Source organism: Nerophis lumbriciformis, linkage group LG11, assembly GCF_033978685.3.
Source record: "Nerophis lumbriciformis linkage group LG11, RoL_Nlum_v2.1, whole genome shotgun sequence".
NCBI classification, from domain to species: Eukaryota; Metazoa; Chordata; class Actinopteri; order Syngnathiformes; family Syngnathidae; genus Nerophis; species Nerophis lumbriciformis.
In genome coordinates, this window is record NC_084558.2 from 11,997,964 (window position 1) to 12,014,364 (window position 16,401).

The window sequence follows — 16,401 nt, forward strand, 5'->3', positions numbered from 1 at the left end:
TTATTAGAGCTTGAAAAAGGTCAATTGGGATAGGCTCCAGCACCCCCCGCAACCCTGAGAGGCACAAGCGGTTGAAAATGGATGGATGGATGGATGGAATTCATAACATTGATTTGATGAATTTTTTAACGATGATAGTTTAAAAAATTAAACACAAAAATTCTTAGTGATCTAGTGTGTTAAAAATAAGTCATACATTATTTGTTTTCACTTTCAACCTGTAAATCTCTGTCGATTATAAGTTTTTATTATTTTTTTAATGTTTGTTTTAGGCCGTTTTTGTCATAGAAACCTTAGGTGTATTTTATGGCAAACACTCAAAATATTTCAAAGTGAAATATTTGATGTGGAGTAATTGAAGCCTTAAATAGGTCAGTAATTTATAACATTGATTTTTAAAGAAAAACTGCCTGCTTGATGGTAGCTTTGTGTTAGGCAACTTTTTCTTGTCACATTTCACCTGCATGCTATTTTTTTCCACTTTTTAATGGGGTTTTTTTTGTAATAAGATTTTTAGAATGTGCCACTGGCTGTTAAAAAATGAGCAGCAGGCTGCACTTTGGACACCCCTGTCACGCGCCCCAAAGCGCAGCAAGTAATTCATTTAACAATAATACACTTTATTAAAGCTTGGCAACATCACACGCACATTCTGCAGAAGGTTTAAGGTGATCTTGAGAACAGTGTGTGACATTTCAAAATTGAGTTTGTAATCATATGTAAACCATTTTTAATTATGAAAAAATGCGCAAAAAAGTCATATCAAAGATTTGTTTTTATTAAAAAGGACAGTGATTTAACAAAGCACTGCTCATATATTGTTGGGCATGATATCACTCACAGTTACAGGTTTCTATGGCATCTGCCTCTTGCAAGAATTTAACTTACTCTGGCATTGACATTTGTTTACCCTTCCTTTTATTTGGCACCAGGACTTATCACCACCATAAGCAAACAAACACAAATCTAACTACGATATGACTTACAGCATCCAGTCGTTCACTACAAAGTGCCACTTGTGCAAATGTTCTCAGTAGTGTTGATGGACTGATGTTGAAAACATTTCCTAATAAAACAACAAATGGATATTAAAATAATAAGCCATATTTGAGGAGCACAGCCATTGGAGTCACCTATTAGGCACAAAGGTCGTCCAAAAAGACACTAAGAAGTCTTCCAGGGCATGGTTGTGATAATGGAACACACACTCTAGAACCTTTTATAATGCAAACTTAAACATACAACATAAAGGGAACAAGAGATAACCTTTGGATGTGGAGAGGGAGAAAAATGCTGACCAGCAACACCTTAAAGATGATATATTAATATGATAGTGAGAAGTTTGGTGTGGTATTGTGTAAAGAGGATCAGATGGCCATAGGGTCTCGTCTGGTGAAGGTGCAGTCCCACATGACGCCGTCACCTTTGGGAAGATGGCTCGAGGGTACGAGAACGCGTGTAAACCAGTGGCTGAAAAACAAATCACGATAGGATTGCTTCTGGAAAAGTATGTTATTTATTCATAGAAGTCAAAGTACTTTTATAATATTCAGACTGTAAATATATTTGCTCCCTCTAATAAAGTCCCATTGAGATCTGCATCAAAAATCCTGCCTTTTTTAAAGTGTTGCTTCCCATTTTAGGCAAAATATTAGAGTTGCACACCTTTGCAGCAAACCGCAAAGAATTTGCATGCTGACCCGAATATAAAACGGTATAAAATACCATAGGGGGGGAAAAAACTATGTTCAGGGTCTAGGGATTTAAGCAACTTCCTAATGGAGTCGCAGCTTTTCTTCCTGTCACTCAAACTTGAAAGGCTTCATAAAGCTACGGAGTTATGATGCTAATTTTAAGATAACGGTGATTAATGAAGCAGTCATCAATTAAGCTGCAAAGAATTACATCATTTATTATTAATTCATCAGTTTAATTCAATACATTGAGTCTTGAAAAAGGTCCGTCTTATACATATTTTGTTTGTAAAGGCTGTATTTTTGTATTGATACCAGATTTTGTCTGAAAAAGAAACCGCAAGAAATATATAGATTTTTATTACCTTTTTTTTAAATGTGTGAAATTTTTACAAAAACGGATAAATACGGCATACTCTTTGCAAAGGCGGCATTGATGGATGTCAACATACTGTAGGTGTGAGGGGGAGGGGGCAAAAAGGCACAATGTAATTAAACAATAACACAAACATGTATCCCCGTCTCTATAGTTAAAATATACCGTACAAAACGTATCTTTTTTGCCTTTTACAAAATTAAGAAATACATCAAATTAACAAAAAATGTTTGGTATGAATATGTATGTACTTCATTTGGTGTACCTATTTAAGTACTGTGCATCTTTTGTGTGATGTGTGCCCATTTAAGTACAATATACCGGTATGTAAAGTACAGCAATCCCTAGTTATCGCTGTTAATTGGTTCCAGAAATGACTGCAATAAATACATTTCCTCCAATTATTATAAATAAAATATTTTCATAGCTAGGAGCATAACCTATTTATCCATACATCCATTTTCTACCGCTTGTCCCTTTCGGGGTCGCGGGGATGGCTGGAGCCTATCCCAGCTGCATTCGGGCGAAAGGCGGGGTACACCCTGGACAAGTCGCCACCTCATCGCAGGGCCAACACAGATAGACAGACCACATTCACACACTAGGGACCATTTAGTGTTGCCAATCAACCTATCCCCAGGTGCATGTCTTTGGAGGTGGGAGGAAGCCCTTCATGAGAGCCCTCTAGACATTAAATAACACCCTTTTGTCACTTTTATACTCATTTAATCCAATATAGTAATGCTGTCTGAGGCTGAGCCAATCAGTGGTCACGATACTGAACAGCACACTGTGATTGTTTGGTCTCTAGTGGCCTATAATACTGCAATATTAAGATTGAGTTTATTTACCTATTTATTTGCTTTAATTCTTTATTTAGGGCAAACATGCTGCAGAAGATGCTTGAAAAAATAGAAAAATCTGCGATATATTAAATTGCAATATTTAAAGCGTGATGTGGCAAGTGACGACTATATAATAATGAGGAAAATTAGTCAATAATTGGAGTTGTGGGACTGTACAAGCTTAGAATGAGCACCCAATATGCAACAAATGTCTTCCATTAAATGAAATTGACAAAAAGGTAGATTCAACCCACCTGGTTTTTTCCACACCAAACAGAATCTTCCAATTCTCCAACTTCCCATGATGGTAAGGATTTCTGAACACCTGAAAGCCAAACATAAATGCTCCATGGTCCAGTTCTGACTTGATGCATCAGTTTCTCTACCTTGCCCAGCTCCTTCAGTCTTTTGGTCTCCTTGCGGTTGATGTGGCGCTCCACGCTGGTCTCGCCTCGGGTGATGAGCGCGGCTTGCCACAGGGTCAGCCCTCCCAGGGCCACCGCCACAGAGCTGCATGAGAAGTACGCAAAGTCAGACGGTGTGATTCGCAAGACGGATATCAAGTATGAGCCAGGAGGTGCTGCTCACCTGGTCAGCACCCAGAGAAAGATGACGCTCTTGTGGGCAGTCGTCTCTGTGGACGTGAACGGCGGGGGGGCCGTCTGATAGTAACTCTAAACAACGCAAAAGATGCTTCACTAATGTGGCACCAATACTTTGGTCATTATTGAGGACCAAATTATACCTAAAATTAAGGGACAGCATCAAAAACAAAAGATCGACAGAATATCGGTGCCGATAGTAAAGTAGACGGTTGAAAAAAGTTGCCTTGTTTTCCTCCCCAGATTTCCCATTTTTTGAAAAGCAAATGTTGACACTACTCTGACCTGCAGCATTAGGCACACACCCTGATGTTTGCTCCTGAATTAACCACAACATTTGTGCCACATTAAACATTGTGTAGCTGCTGGTCTGACGTTGCATCAAAAATAATTGATAACTTAAAGGGGAATTATGCCTATTGTTCACTATCATTATGAAAGACATGATGACAGATAGATAAAAAATAAAAAAACAGTTTAACTTGGAAATAAAAGTTCCCTTACAGTGGAGCCAATGGGAGCCGCTCTATTATTCCCATAAAATCTGATAAATAACCATCCAAAAAGCGCCAACAATACTCCCTTTTACATTTTGTGACTTGAATATTAACCAAGTATTAGTGATATTGTTATTATAAACGCTAACGCAGACAAACTATTTTTGCGGCGCCGTGATCACTTCCGGGTGTCCCTGTTTCATCATCGAGTGGTTTGCTGCTTCCTCTCTCCCTGTAAGTTTATTGTAGATCATCAATCATGCCTCACACCTGGACAAAATAAGGCTGAGGAGGTATTCCGACAAGTTGGTACACTTTGACAGTCATTTAGGACCCAAAACTGGCAAGAACAACACAAACAGACACTTGGTCGTGAGGATTATGAGTGATTCTTCATCTAAATGGGAATATATGAACATCCTAGCATTCGGCATCCTAATGACAGCAGACCGTGTACAGTAAGTGATGTTTTATTATGTTTGTTGGCTGTCATAAAGTCTGCAGTGAGCAGAAATCAGTGAAGAAGGGGGGGAAAAAGCAAATGTGATGCGCTTTTTAAATTAATACGTTGTGTATGCTTAAAATGATCAAAATACGTCAATATTAAATGTTATAAATGAGCCCCTTACTACATTACATATATACCTATATCATATATATAAAACCTTAATGGAGGGGTTAGGATTTTTGTAAGGGCTTTGTAGGCGGAATTAAAAAGTCAAAGTTAAAGTACCAATGATTGTCACACACACTAGGTGTGGTGAAATTATTTTCTGCATTTGACCCAGTACCCTTGATCACCCCCTGGGAGGTGAGGGGAGCAGTGAGCAGCAGCGTTGGCCACGCCCAGGAATAATTTTTGGTGATTTAACCCCCAATTCCAACCCTTGATGCTGAGTGCCAAACAGGGAGGTAATGGATCCATTTTTATAGTCTTTGGTATGACTCAGCCGCGGTTTGAACTCACGACCTACCGATCTCAGGGCGGACACTAACCACTAGACCACTGAGCAGGAATTGCGCAGCTGCCAGAGGCTCCATTGTAAGCAAACTTGATTTAATATTTAAAATGCATGAAAAAAATACCTCTTTTGACATGTCTTTCAAAATGATTGTGAACGACAGGCAGAATTCCAAAAAAAGTGCAGTTTCCCTTTAAAGTCTTGTTCAGCTGTTTACTGACATACACTATTTCTGTTTAAGAATATCATCTCCAAATACCAGCCTCCTTAACTACTAATAACCCGCAATGGCCCTGAAAAAAAACGTATCGGTCGATCTCTCCTTTACTTTGTCTTTTGTGCCATTCAAAGGTCCTCCCTTAAAACAAGGCCAGCGTGCGCCTCACCTCGACAGCGCTGTACGCCTCCAGAAACATGTCTTTGCTGCTGATGCTGCAGTAAATGCAGCCCAGGGTCATGTAGACGCAGAAGGAGAAGAAGTAGCGATGGTTGTAATGGCCCACGCAGTTGTTAAGCCAAGCTGGAGGCACATGTTCAGTTCAACAAAAGGGAGGTTGCTGTGGAAATAAAACAGGTAGAAATGCTGCATGTGCTGCTTGTTACAAGGATACGGCAGTGATGGTCCATCTTCAGAACACACCTGTAATGTAAAAGGCATTGCTGACATCAATAGACAATAGGAACTACAGCGGAACCTCAATTTACGAACCCCTCTTTTTTTAGAACTTTTTGATTTGCGGACCATTAGATTGAGCCAAATATGTCTGAGAATGCGAACCGTGTCTTTGTGAACAAACCTTTTATTTATTCATTTTTTGACCTGCCCGCAGCCATTTTGGTCTAGCCTTTCAGGGAAGGCGCAGCCGTCCATGTCAATTGCTGCGCTTACTTCTCAGTGATTCAGCGTGTGTGCCTTGTCAGTGTTTTTTCACCTTTTGACAAGTTTTGTTCATTTTGCTAACTCAATATGAGTCCCCAAAAGGAGAGAATCGCTGTAGAGTTAAAACAAACTAATATTTTTTTGCGAGGAGTACATCAATGGCGCTAGCAGGTAATATGGAAGAATCCACAAAACAGGCTTTGGACCACAGCAAGTTTTTAATGGTGATGAGCCCAAACTTTTCTGGAAAAATATGCCAAAGTGGACTTATATCATTGTGGAGGAGAAGACACGAGCAAGATAAACCAATAAAGGATGACCTGACCATCAGCGTCTCTTTCAGCAAATACACTCGCTCAAGTCAAGTGGATTTTCCATCCATCCATCCATTTTCTACCGCTTGTCCCGTCCGGGGTCGCGGGGGTGCTGGAGCTTATCTCAGCTGCATTCGGGCAGAAGGCAGCGTACACCCTGGACAAGTCGCCACCTCATCACAGGGCCAACACAGATAGACAGACAACATTTACACTCACATTCACACACTAGGGCCAATTTAGTGTCGCCAATCAACCTACTTTTTAAAATCTTCACCACTGTAACAATATGGCTGTTAAAGTGTGAATGTGAAGGATTTTTGTGATTTCAGATCATATTTGAGGGCACCAAAGGGACTTCTGTGTGCGCGCGTGTTGGCAGAGCAGCTGCATACTGGACAGTTGAGCTTGTCCTTGTTGTTTTGGCTTGTTGATAAAGAGATAGTTGATCTATTACCCCCTTGTTATGTTTGTTTGATATACAACTGTATAGCACTTTATATTGTGTTCAAAGTGTACCAACCTTCAGTAAAATATGGACTTTTCTCGAGGTTGGAACTCATTATTCATGTTTACATTGTTTCTTTTGGAGAAATTTTCTTCAATATACAAACTTTTCGATTTACGAACCCTGTTCAAGAACTAATTAAGTTCGTACTCTACAGTGGTACCTCAATTGAAGAGTGTTTTGCGATAAGAACGGTCTTATGCTTTAAGTTCCAAGCAAAAATTTGAATTACAAGCATCCCCGCCATTAGTTGGCATAGCAAATGTCACAGTGAACCCCAAAGATCCGACCAAAACATCTGGCTTTACTCGCTAGCATTAGCTTATAGCTAGAGACTGACAACTTTGTTTTTCCAACCATGGGAAGGAAGAAAGTAGATGATATTCATTTAATTAAAGAAATAAATAATCAAAAACATGACCGTTTCATCCGTGTCGCCAACTAGGTGAAACAATTTGACTGTATCAAATCAAATCAAATCAAATCAACTTTATTTATAAAGCACATTTAAAATTTACCACAGGGGTAGCCACAGTGCTGTACAATGGACAGGTTAAAAGATAAAACGAGTACCGAGCAAACACAACACAACACAAACAGAACACGATAAAAAATAAATAAATAAAATAGAATAAATAAAAACATAAAAACAGGGGGCACCATTGCAGGATGGATATCACTCAGTGTAAAAAGCCATGGAATAAAAGTATGTTTTAAGAGAGATTTAAAAACAGGAAGAGAGGAGGCTTGTCTAACACTCAGGGGTAGGTCGTTCCAGAGCTTGGGAGCAGCAACGGCGAAAGCTCTGTCATCTCTAAGCTTCAGCCTTGTGTCAGGGACCGTCAACAGCAGCTGATCGGCTGATCTTAAGGATCGGGTGGGGCAGTAAGGCTGAAGGTCTGAGAGATAGGTTGGCGCGAGGTTGTTTAGACATTTAAAAACCAATAAAAGGAGTATCACTGCTAGTCTGCACTATACTAAAGCAGAATGAGTCTTAATGCCATTCAAGAATGTTAAAATAATATCAAAATGGTGGACATGTATCCATGAAAATATGGAATAATTGCTGATAGTGTTTGACGGAGAAGAAGCTCGAAGGAGATAACCTTGGAAGTCCACTCACCATTATTACATTACTTCATAAAACTACTGTAGTGGTTAGTCGTACATTCTGTTGTATTGTTTTTATACAATATTTGTTACGTAACAGTTAGTTTTTCTTATTAAAAGGCATGTTACATGATAAAATTGTGCTGATTTGGGGTGTTAAGCACCAATTAAAATGATTTCAATTCTGTTCAATGGGAGACATGGATTTTCACTTAAGAGCTCCGTCACATAACCAATACCACATAACCAGAGGATGCATCACCCACCGGACATGTTGCAATGATTATAAAACTTACGTGTTGCAGATGCTGCAGTGGTGCGTCCTGGCCGGTTTTGGAATGATACATTTCTTACAAAGAGACACAGAGGGAATATGGAAATTGTCCTAAAATAGGTCAACAAAAACAAGAGAAGAAGTGGTGGGACATTAGCAAATGCAGCAAGGGAGGGTGGATTTGTGTTGGCATGTATTTGACATTAATTTCATACTAATTCATCTTGCAAAACGTTCTTGTGAATTAGGAGCACCATCAGAGTACCTTGGGTGGGTGTCCTGGAGAGGTTCTGGTGGCTTTGTAGTAATGGAAGACCACCATGATGAGAAGCCAGTGGCCACAGCAGAGGTGCCAGATGACCCAAGGCACGATATAGGTGCTAAGGATTGTGGGTAGGACAAACAGATAGACGATGACCACAACCGAGGTCGTCAGCAGGATGACCAGAGAGACAAACACCTTAGAGAGACAAAAGTAAGTAAAACCTTTAAAAGCAGAGATATTCAACTAACTGCCCAGGGCTTGGGGAATGCCACCATACTGGCCCCTGAGTTCAGTTCAAAACAAGTTTGCAGAACATTTCTAAAAACATGAGAGTGCTCCTGTTGTATAGAGGAACTTGGATCACTGTAAATACATTTCCATGCACTAAATTAGTCTGATTTCTCAAAAGTTTGGCTCTTTGCATTTGCACAAATGCAGCGTAAAGAGGTTTGTCTACGCTTTCTTCTTTGCCTTGTAACATACAGCACCTGCTTTGTTCTTTTTCATCTCATTCATATTTTGTTCGGGAGTCCAAATAAAGACGACATTCTTTATTTCCTTAGCTACAATCTTAAATAAATATCCGTTTCTTTTTTCCCCCTCATTCATGCACTTTAAAGTGTAACGTTATTTTGATTTCTCAAGCAAATAAACAGTCTCCTATTCATTGTAATTGTTGACTATATTTTTATTGAGTTGTATCTGCTTCTGGGTTATATTACGTACGGTGAGACTGACGCATGCGCAACATGAAGGGTCCACTCCGGCAGCCCACAACCACTCGGGAAATCTGGTTTCCAATCGCATAGTCTAGGTGTTAGTTTTGTATCTCAAAAGCCAAACATGATCAGATTAAGGTGTTTCCATGGGTTGTAGGATGCTTCTTTGAAATTGAATCATAACCCCATTTGAGAAATCAGACTAATTTAGTGCATGGAAATATAGTCCTTGGCACTGACATTTTAACCTTGCTAGAAAACATAGAACACTGCGGTCCAAACTTGTTACTGAGGCGTACCTCAAATCACCCCTTTAAGTCTTTTCCTTTTTATCAGTTATAATGTGATTTATGGAACTAAGGTGTTTCCGATGCTTGTTTACTTCAGATGCAGTCAGTAGTCATTTGTTTACTTCTTTATTTATACTAGTGGTGTTCCCCAAGGTTTCATTTTAGGTCCTCTCTTTTTCATCATTTGGGTTATTCAACTACTGATCAGTCAATACCAATACCGATCACATGTATTAACTCTAAACTTTTCAATGGATTTATTGTTAGTGCTATTCACAGTGACAATATCAGCACAATATTTTAACAAGAATATCGATCTAGTTACTTTAGTATCGATCATATACTGATACACACCTTGGTGTCGACACCACCTATTTATCAATCAATCAAACTTTAAATGAAAGAAGAAATGCAACACCAAGTGCTTTACAGACTTAAAAAAAATACCCCGATGACCCATATTCCCCACACACACACACACACACAAACAAATTAATGTATGTCTGAGTACAGAGGAGCCAGGTGAAGAAACACTATCACAGGAGTCATCTGCACCAGGGGGTCTCAGACCTCGGTCACAAGGACGCTGACACAAAGCGCCCCCAGAGCCATGGCTGATAACCCCTGATGCAGATATTTCCCCTCTGAGGAACGCTGAAAAGGAAAACAGTAAGAAACATGAGTAGGAATAAAGGATCAAATACAAGTAAAACATATGAAGATCCATCCATCCATTTTCTACCGCTTGTCTCTTATAAAAAGAAATATACAGTAAATATATAATAAAGAAATAGAACTAATAAGATCAAAAGTAAAGTATAAATTACTTTAATAAAATTAATAAATATTAGGTAAAAACCAAATCAAAAAGGTGCGTCTTAGGCCTGCTCTCAATGTGTGTGTAATGTTCAGCCTCGTCTTAATACTTGATAATGATACATAAGATATTATGAGATGCAGTTTATTTGCCGTAATGGAATAGCTCCACATTGTGTAGGGAAATACAAAATTAGCTGATCGCTTGTCAGCTGTAGGACTTAATAAATAAATATATATATATATTAGCCTGAGGACACGTTGGGAAGACTATGTCTCCCGGCTGGCCTGGGAACGCCTGCGGATCCCCCGGGTAGAGCTGGACGAAGTGGCTGGGAAGAGAAAAGTCTGGGCTTCTTTACTTAGGCTGCTGCCCCCGCGATCCGACCTCGGATAAGCAGAAGAAGATGGATGGATGGATGAAGCCTGAGGATATCATCGTTTGTGATTGGCATTGAAATGCATTAATCGGCAATGGCGATCACAATAATTTTTTAAGAAAAACGTCCGATACTGATCAGTGGCAGAATGATCGGCGCATCACCATACAAAATAACCCCGGATTTCCACTGAATCCGAAATGACTGTGAACCGGCTTCACTGCATTCTGTTTCGCTCCGTCGTGCAGCAAAATAGCGCAGACTTTTACGAGATCTCGCAAATACGCGCATAATCACGTGGTAAGGAAATTAGTAATACAAACGTTGATTCTGTCCTTCCGGAGAAGCAGAAGCTAATAAACTTGTTCCTGCCTTGATAAACCACTTTATTTTTTGCAGCCAGCAACAGTACAACAGCACTTCATCCGTGGCGAACGTATTACATAACCAGTACTATGCTTTCCCGGTCTCCGTATCAGCTGATATTTGATACATGCCCTTATATCCACATTTAGCTGACCGGGATATGCCTGCACATTATTCTTTAATTTTGGACCTCCAGAATCAGCGTGTCCTCATCGATTTGTGTCAACAAGATGAAATTAAGTCTGAAAACCTTTGACAAGTTGACTTCAGGTCCGTCGCCAAAAGAACATATTTTACCTTTCAAAGTGTAAAATACGATCTGTCTTGAAGACGCAGTATTTTATTTTTAAAAGTAAAGCGGATACTTTATTCCAATACTAGAAGATTTTTGTTCAATTGAACGGATTTGTTGTGGCGTCCGGCAAAAATAGAAGCTCTGCGTATATTTAGTGTTGGAATGCGGAACGGCAACGGCAGTTAAGGTGATGTTCCGCTGTTGGTGGAAACTGACAAATTGACTTGAATAAAAACGGAAAGAGTTCGCCAGCCATTTCGGACAAATGGTGAAGGGAGAATGTGGCCACCAGAACAATTATTTGAATATCCCTATTTGGAAAAGATATGTTAATATTGATGAAAATAATTATCCAAGAAAGCCCAAGATTTTAGCTTAGTCAGCAATAAATACTCAACTCCATCTATCTCTAGCCTTTTTTTGATGGAACCACATTTTAGAAGGGCGATGACAAGAAGGAAACATTACATTCTGACTACAGAACTAGAAATTGAATCTGTGAGGATATAAAAAAAACATTACACAGGTCCAAGGTTTTGGCTGCTCAGAACAATATGTATACCAACAATAAAAGCAATGTCTTATTTTCACACTTGTGTGACAGTTAAAAATGTTTGAAAGTGTGGCACTGTACATACAGTACTCACCACTCCAAACCAGCGCGTCACATTGTCCACTATCCAGTACACAGGCTCGAACACACAGTCAAGTAAAGTGTCTGAGTTGCTGAGGCTGTTGAAGTACAGCGATTTGAGCAGCAGCTTGCTGTATCTCCACAGCTCCAGAACCCCACCGCCGGACCTTGGTGGGCTTCTGACAACTCCCCCGCCTCTCTTTGGAGGGCACAATCGGCACCAACGCAGCGCTAGTCTCATGGCCCGGGAGAGCTGCCACCTCCAGCTGCTGCCCACACGCATACCACCACCACCTCTTCCTCGCCTACACACCCTGCCTTGCAAAAACACACAAACACACAGACACAAACACCAACAGTTAGAAACACAAGCGGCGTAAAAAAGCAACTCGTCGTAGCGAAACCGGGCGACAAGCACAGTTTCCATTGTGGAGTCTTCAGACGTCCACGCACGGCGAGGACTGACACAGCAGGCTTCTTCTAGGATTTGGACAGCAAACTACCTACCTACCACCTGTCAGTCAAATAAGAAAACTTAATAATTTAGAAGGGCCAAACCTCATATACAAATGCCAAGTGGTAACCCAATAAGAGGGACTTGAAAGGGAATTAATTATAAGAAGAGTGGGTATTGATTACATTGACAAGACGTGTGTGTTCTTCTAAGGAACGCCACTAATTATCTGAGAGAAGTGAAAGTACTCAGGTTGTACCCTGCTAGTTTGACATTTATTATTTAAGGAATCCTTACAAGTGTTATTATTGTCATTTGTACACAAGTTCAAATGCTTATTTTCACCAAGAAACTAGATAAGAAAAATCTAATCACTAGTGACAAAAGATAATTGAGGCAACACAAAACAGACCAATCAAGTTATTGGCTGCAGTTCAAGTGTTCTGACTAGTGAAGCCATCTCCTGGAGGGTTATGTAAATACACCCCACTCAGTTCTGCTTGATCATTAATCATATTGTACTATGTTAAAATGTTACATTAAAGATCCATCCATCCATTTTCTACCGCTTATTCCCTTTTGGGGTCGCGGGGGGCGCTGGAGCCTATCTCAGCTACAATGGGGCGGAAGGCGGGGTACACCCTGGACAAGTCGCTACCTCATCGCAGGGCCAACACAGATAGACAGACAACATTCACACTCACATTCACACACTAGGGCCAATTTAGTGTTGCCAATCAACTTATCCCCAGGTGCATGTCTTTGGAGGTGGGAGGAAGCCGGAGTACCCGGAGGGAACCCACGCAGTCACGGGGAGAACATGCAAACTCCACACAGAAAGATCCCGAGCCCGGGATTGAACCCAAGACTACTCAGGACCTTCGTATTGTGAGGCAGATGCACTAACCCCTCTGCCACCGTGAAGCCACATTAAAGATGTTTGTAATAATCAGTAGGGCTGCAAATCTTTGGGTGTCTCGCGATTCGATTCAATATCGATTCTTGGGGTCACGATTCTATTCAAAATCGATTTTTTTCGATTCAACGCGATTCTTGATTAAAAAACGGTATTTTCCCGATTCAAAACGATTCTCTATTCATTCAATACATAGGATTTCAGCAGGATCGACCCCAGTCTGCTAACATGCAAGCAGACTAGTAGATTTTTGTAAAAAGCTTTTATAATTGTAAAGGACAATGTTTTATCAACTGATTGCAATAATGTAAGTTTGTTTTAACTATTAAATGAACCAAAAATATGACTTATTTTATCTTTGTGAAAATATTGGACACAATGTGTTGTCAAGCTTATGAGATGCGATGCAAGTGTAAGCCACTGTGACACTATTGTTCTTTTTTTTTTTTTTTATAAATGTCTAATGATAATGTCAATGAGGGATTTTTAATCACTGCTATGTTGAAATTGTAACTAATATTGATACTGTCCTTGATAATATTCATTTTTGCGTCACTACTTTTGGTTTGTTCTGTGTCGTGTTTGTGTCTCCTCTCAATTGCTCTGTTTATTGCAGTTCTGAGTGTTGCTGGGTCGGGTTTGGTTTTGGAATTGGATTGCATTGTTATGGTATTGCTGTGTATTGTTTTGTTGGATTGATTAATTTAAAAAAAATATACCGTATATAAACATTTTAAAATAAAAGTTTTAAAAATAAAATAAATTACAAATTTTTTTTTTGATTTTTTAAAAATGAGATTTGATTCTGAATCGCGCAACGTGAGATCCGCGATGATAAAAATAAGGACAAAATATGGTTTATGGCTAACCAAATGTATCCTAAAGTAAAATACATATATTTCAAGATACTTAATGGAATAAACCCTACTAATGATTTGCTGATGCAAAAATGTTACAATGTATACACTTTTTGTAATGATAGCATATCAATGTACATGTATTCTTGGTATATGACTGTGCATTTATTTTGGGAAGGGATGAGGTGTTGTCTGCTAGTTAAAGGCATCATCATTGACTATTGGAAATATTAGATTGTCATATTCTTAAAAGGCAGCAACCTAGAAAGTATTATTGTGTGAATGATCCAAAGCATTCACTTATGGTTTTCTACACCAAAATTCATCTATTTATTAAACTTCTTCTTCTCCAGATTTTGGCGCGAGCTACATTCCACATTTGTCACGTGATTCAAACCGTTCCCACTTCAAACTGTTCAGCCTATTCGGGAATCGCGGGCTTTCCCTTGACAAATTCCAAAAATTCCCAAATTTCCCAGAATTCCAGGTTTTCCGGGACATTTTTCCCATTTAAAATTAATTGGCCATTTTTCAAACTTCCACCATTTCCACATTTTTCAAACCATTCCACTTTCAACATATTCCACTCACCCTGGATATTCAAACTATTATTTTTCTAAGTTATAAAAAATTCCAGGAATTCACGTTTTTTCAAACCCTTTTTTTGACGCTTTTTTCTGGCGACGACTCCTTCCACATTTTTCAACCCACTTCAACCGTTCCACCATCCAAACATTCCTCTTAATCAGGACAAAAAACGAAGTTGTTTTTCAAACTGGAAAAATTCCCGGTTTTCCCGAAATTCCTTAATATCATTTCTCAATTATAGATGTTACTACTTCAACATTTCTCGACCGATTTGAAAAATTCCAACACCAACCATCTCAACTTATTCAAGTTTTTTTTTTTTTTTTTTTACCATTTTCAAAAAAATTCCCGCTTTTCCCGAAATTTCAATGGGACATTCTTCAAAGTTCCACAACTCCCACATTTTTCATCTGATTCAAACGGTTCCAACTTCAAAATATTCAGCCTGTTTGGGAATTGTGTGCTCTACTTCAACAATTCTAAAAAAAATTCCAGGATTTCAGTTCAACGTCAGCATTGGAGCATTCGCAAGCAATTCATTCAGGAATGGCCTGATCTAGTTATTGTTATTATTTTGACAGAAAAAAAATCTATTTATCTTAACTATTCTAAATGACGGTGGAAGAGGGGTTAGTGCATCTGCCTCACAATACGAAGGTCCTGAGTAGTCTTGGGGTCAATCCCGGGCTCGGGATCTTTCTGTGTGGAGTTTGCATGTCCTCCCCGTGACTGCGTGGGTTCCCTCCGGGTACTCCGGCTTCCTCCCACCTCCAAAGACATGCACCTGGGGATAAGTTGATTGGCAACACTAAATTGGCCCTAGTGTGTGGATGTGAGTGTGAATGTTGTCTGTCTATCTGTGTTGGCCCTGCGATGAGATGGCGACTTGTCCAGGGTGTACCCCGCCTTCCGCCCGATTGTAGCTGAGATAGGCTCCAGCGCCCCCCGCGACCCCAAAGGGAATAAGCGGTAGAAAATGGATGGATGGATGGATGGTATTCTAAATGATTCAAAGAACACACTAAATTGTCTTGACTAATTTGAAGCCATTTAGCAAAGAAAGAGCAAAACACTGTCAAAATTCGCGCCCTTAGGGAGCAAGTGTACATAGTAAGTACACTGTACTGTACATAATAAGTGATAGTGTGTGGAGAAACACGATTTGGAACACAATACCCGTCTATCTATTGTGATGATTTGCTACATATATCTGGTTTTAAACAAAGTAATTTTTGAATCAAAACGTCATCTACAACGACTGAATGCACCAATGTGATCAATGAAGCTGATCCATTCCTGTATGAAGAATATGCTAGCTAAATGCTAGCTGCCGCCATACAAAGCGTTTACACCGCGGGTTAATGCACACGCTGGTCCGCTGCAGACAAACGTAAATGCTGACTTAACAGTACCTGGTCAAGTGAAAAGTGGACAACGTGACAGCACCACAGTCACGTCATGTTCCATAGAATCCCTGGGGAGCTCCAAATTCTCACATCAGTAAGAAAGACCGCTAGTGCTGCAAAGATCGTGTGCTCTGCAGACGCTCCACTCAATATCAGTTTGGTATTGAGCTAGTCGTTTGAACAATCGCGTACCTTTTAGTTTTTTTTATTGAATCTGGTTCTAAAGAAATATACATATCTTGGTTGTGATTTTTCTTATGTTTTTGTTTAATTACAAGGAACAAAAAAAAAAATGCAACGAAGTGACGCATCTGCTTTTTCGATGTTCGTTCATAGTGTGTCACGAGCGCAAT

The 16,401-nt window shown here is 39.6% G+C and overlaps 1 protein-coding gene across 3 annotated transcripts; it reads right to left on the reverse strand.

Moving 5' to 3' along the window:
* Positions 1–757: 757 nt before the first annotated feature.
* zdhhc16b (zDHHC palmitoyltransferase 16b) lies at positions 758–16,382 on the reverse strand. Of its 3 annotated transcripts, none has more exons than XM_061967384.1 (10): positions 16,055–16,382; positions 11,832–12,141; positions 8,328–8,522; positions 8,085–8,173; positions 5,588–5,616; positions 5,363–5,496; positions 3,504–3,589; positions 3,302–3,425; positions 3,170–3,240; positions 758–1,470 (listed from the first exon to the last, which is right to left on the reverse strand). In XM_061967384.1, exons 2-10 carry the CDS (start codon positions 12,108–12,110, stop codon positions 1,368–1,370), a joined length of 1,110 nt encoding a protein of 369 aa, XP_061823368.1. In that variant the 5' UTR covers positions 12,111–12,141; positions 16,055–16,382; the 3' UTR covers positions 758–1,367. The 3 variants fall into 3 exon arrangements, with proteins under 3 accessions (XP_061823368.1, XP_061823369.1, XP_061823367.1); XM_061967385.1 differs by having other exon boundaries at positions 11,832–12,145; XM_061967383.1 differs by lacking the exon at positions 16,055–16,382 and having other exon boundaries at positions 11,841–12,159.
* Positions 16,383–16,401: the final 19 nt, after the last annotated feature.